The 1865-nt window shown below is 75.2% G+C and overlaps 1 protein-coding gene across 1 annotated transcript in view; it reads left to right on the top strand.

The window, feature by feature from the left end:
* Nucleotides 1-1290: 1290 nt before the first annotated feature.
* H696_05588 (hypothetical protein) overlaps nucleotides 1291-1865 on the top strand; it is a gene marked incomplete at both ends in the record, with an annotated part of 3208 nt that continues 2633 nt past the window's right edge. Inside the window, one exon of the mRNA XM_009499403.1 lies at nucleotides 1291-1353. Coding sequence (XP_009497678.1) covers nucleotides 1291-1353 — 63 coding nt within the window. The remainder of the gene's footprint in view (nucleotides 1354-1865) is intronic.

Below are 1865 nucleotides of genomic sequence, written 5' to 3' on the forward strand. Positions count from 1 at the left end.
GCCCCCAGGCTATATTGCCTTCCTGGCATGTTGCGCGCCCATTTTATGCTCCAACTGGCTTGACCGGCCCGGGCGCAACTCAACGCCCCCCGGGCTCCGGAACGCCCCGAGGGAGAGAGCGGAAGAGAGTCCGGCGCGATCAGCGAGCGCGCCGGGCGAGGGGAGCCCGCCTCTTTCCGGGCCGGGGAGCCGGGGAGCCGGGGAGCCGGGGAGCCCGGGAGCCGGGGAGCCCGGGAGCCGGGGGGGGGGGGGGGGGGGGGGCGAGGACCTACCGCGCGCCGGAAAGAGGGTTGGCACGCAACCTCCATCTCGGGCGGTCCACCGGGCGGTGTGACCGGTCTCGCACTCAGACATGTGATGTGGCTCCTGTGACGCGGCACATGATCTCAGACGGCGCCGCCGGCCGCGGGCAGCATGCGTCCTCCCGCCGAGGCGACATTAATTCCCCGCCGGAGGGCGGTGGCCGCCGACGCCGGAGCCGGGGCTCCCCGTGACAGAGGTGATGTCATCTCGCCCCACCCCCCCCCCTCGAGGGGCCTCCCCGACGGTGCGCGCGCGCGCGTGCGTGCGTGCGTACCTGGGCAACGCCGTGCATCCGCCCGCAACGCGGGAGGCCCCCCTGCGCCCCGGCTCCCGAGCTGCCCCCGCCCTCTCCACCCTCGAACGCGGCCATCCGGCGGCCCCGCTGCGCGCCGCCCCCTCCCGGACGCACGCACGCATGTGCATCTTTCCTCATTGATGCCTGTGTGCGTCGGCAGGGGGGCCGGGGGCGGGGGCGACCCCGCCGCGCGACAATAGTGGCACCTCCGCGCTCGGGGCCATGGCAGGCGACGACGCCCACAATCGGCTCTGGCGTGACGCGCACGTGACCACGCGGGGGCCGTCATTTGACCTGCCCCAATCGCGACCGCATCCCAGCGGACTTCCCGGGCGGCGCGGGGGCGCGGGGGGTGTTGCCGGCCAAGGCGCGACGGCGCCGAAAGTGGAGGGGTCGACATTAATCCGCTTCGTGGGGGGGGGGGGGGCGCCGCAACAGGCGCTGCCCCCCCCCCCCCGTCTCTTTGCCGGGCCGCCGGACACCGCGCAGGAGGCGCCCCCTTTGTGGGCGGGCCCACCCGAGGAGACGGAGGCGGGCATGGAGACGACACATCCCCCCCCCCCATCGATTGGGACTTGGGGCCCAGGCATCCGGAACCGCCGATCGTGTCGCCTTCTCCCTCCCCCGGGGCAGCCGGGAGCCGAAGCGGAGCTCTCCCGGCGCCGGCGCCCCCATCGCCGCCGCCACGGCCGATGACCGCCGCGCGTCGGACCGGCCCGGCGGGGCAAATTAATTTTCCTGGAGCGCGCGCGCGCGTGCGTACGTGCGCGTCCGCCCCCTTTCTGCTGCCTCCCCGGGAGCCCGTCGCGGCCGGGCACGCTCCGCCTCCCACGCCCGAGATGTGGGTTGGCAAGTGCGCGTCCTCCGTTGGGGGTCTTCCACGCCCCCCGGCCCCCGCGCCCCGGTTGGCCGGCGGCCCGGCGAGCCGACGCCGTAGAGATAGGCTCAGACCGGGGGGGGGGGAGGGGGACGACACCCGGAGGCCGGGCCCCTTGCCGCCCGGCCGCCCGGCAAGATCGCGCGCCGGAGAAAACGCCGCGCGCCGGACACGCCCACCCCGGAGCGCCCGCTACGTGTTCCTCCCTCTTCCCGTCTCCCTCCTCCCTCCCTCCCTTCGCCGCCAGCCTCCTCTCTTTTGCCCCTCCCGCCCCCTCTCCCGCCCCCTGCCCCCTCCACATATGTGCCCCACGCGCGCCGGAGGGACGAGCCAACCCACTCCTGCTCCCAGCGTGTAGTAGGCCCGCGCCTCCCGCCTCTGCCCCGTGCG

This window comes from Fonticula alba (genome assembly GCF_000388065.1).
Source record: "Fonticula alba strain ATCC 38817 unplaced genomic scaffold supercont2.12, whole genome shotgun sequence".
NCBI lineage: Eukaryota > Rotosphaerida > Fonticulaceae > Fonticula > Fonticula alba.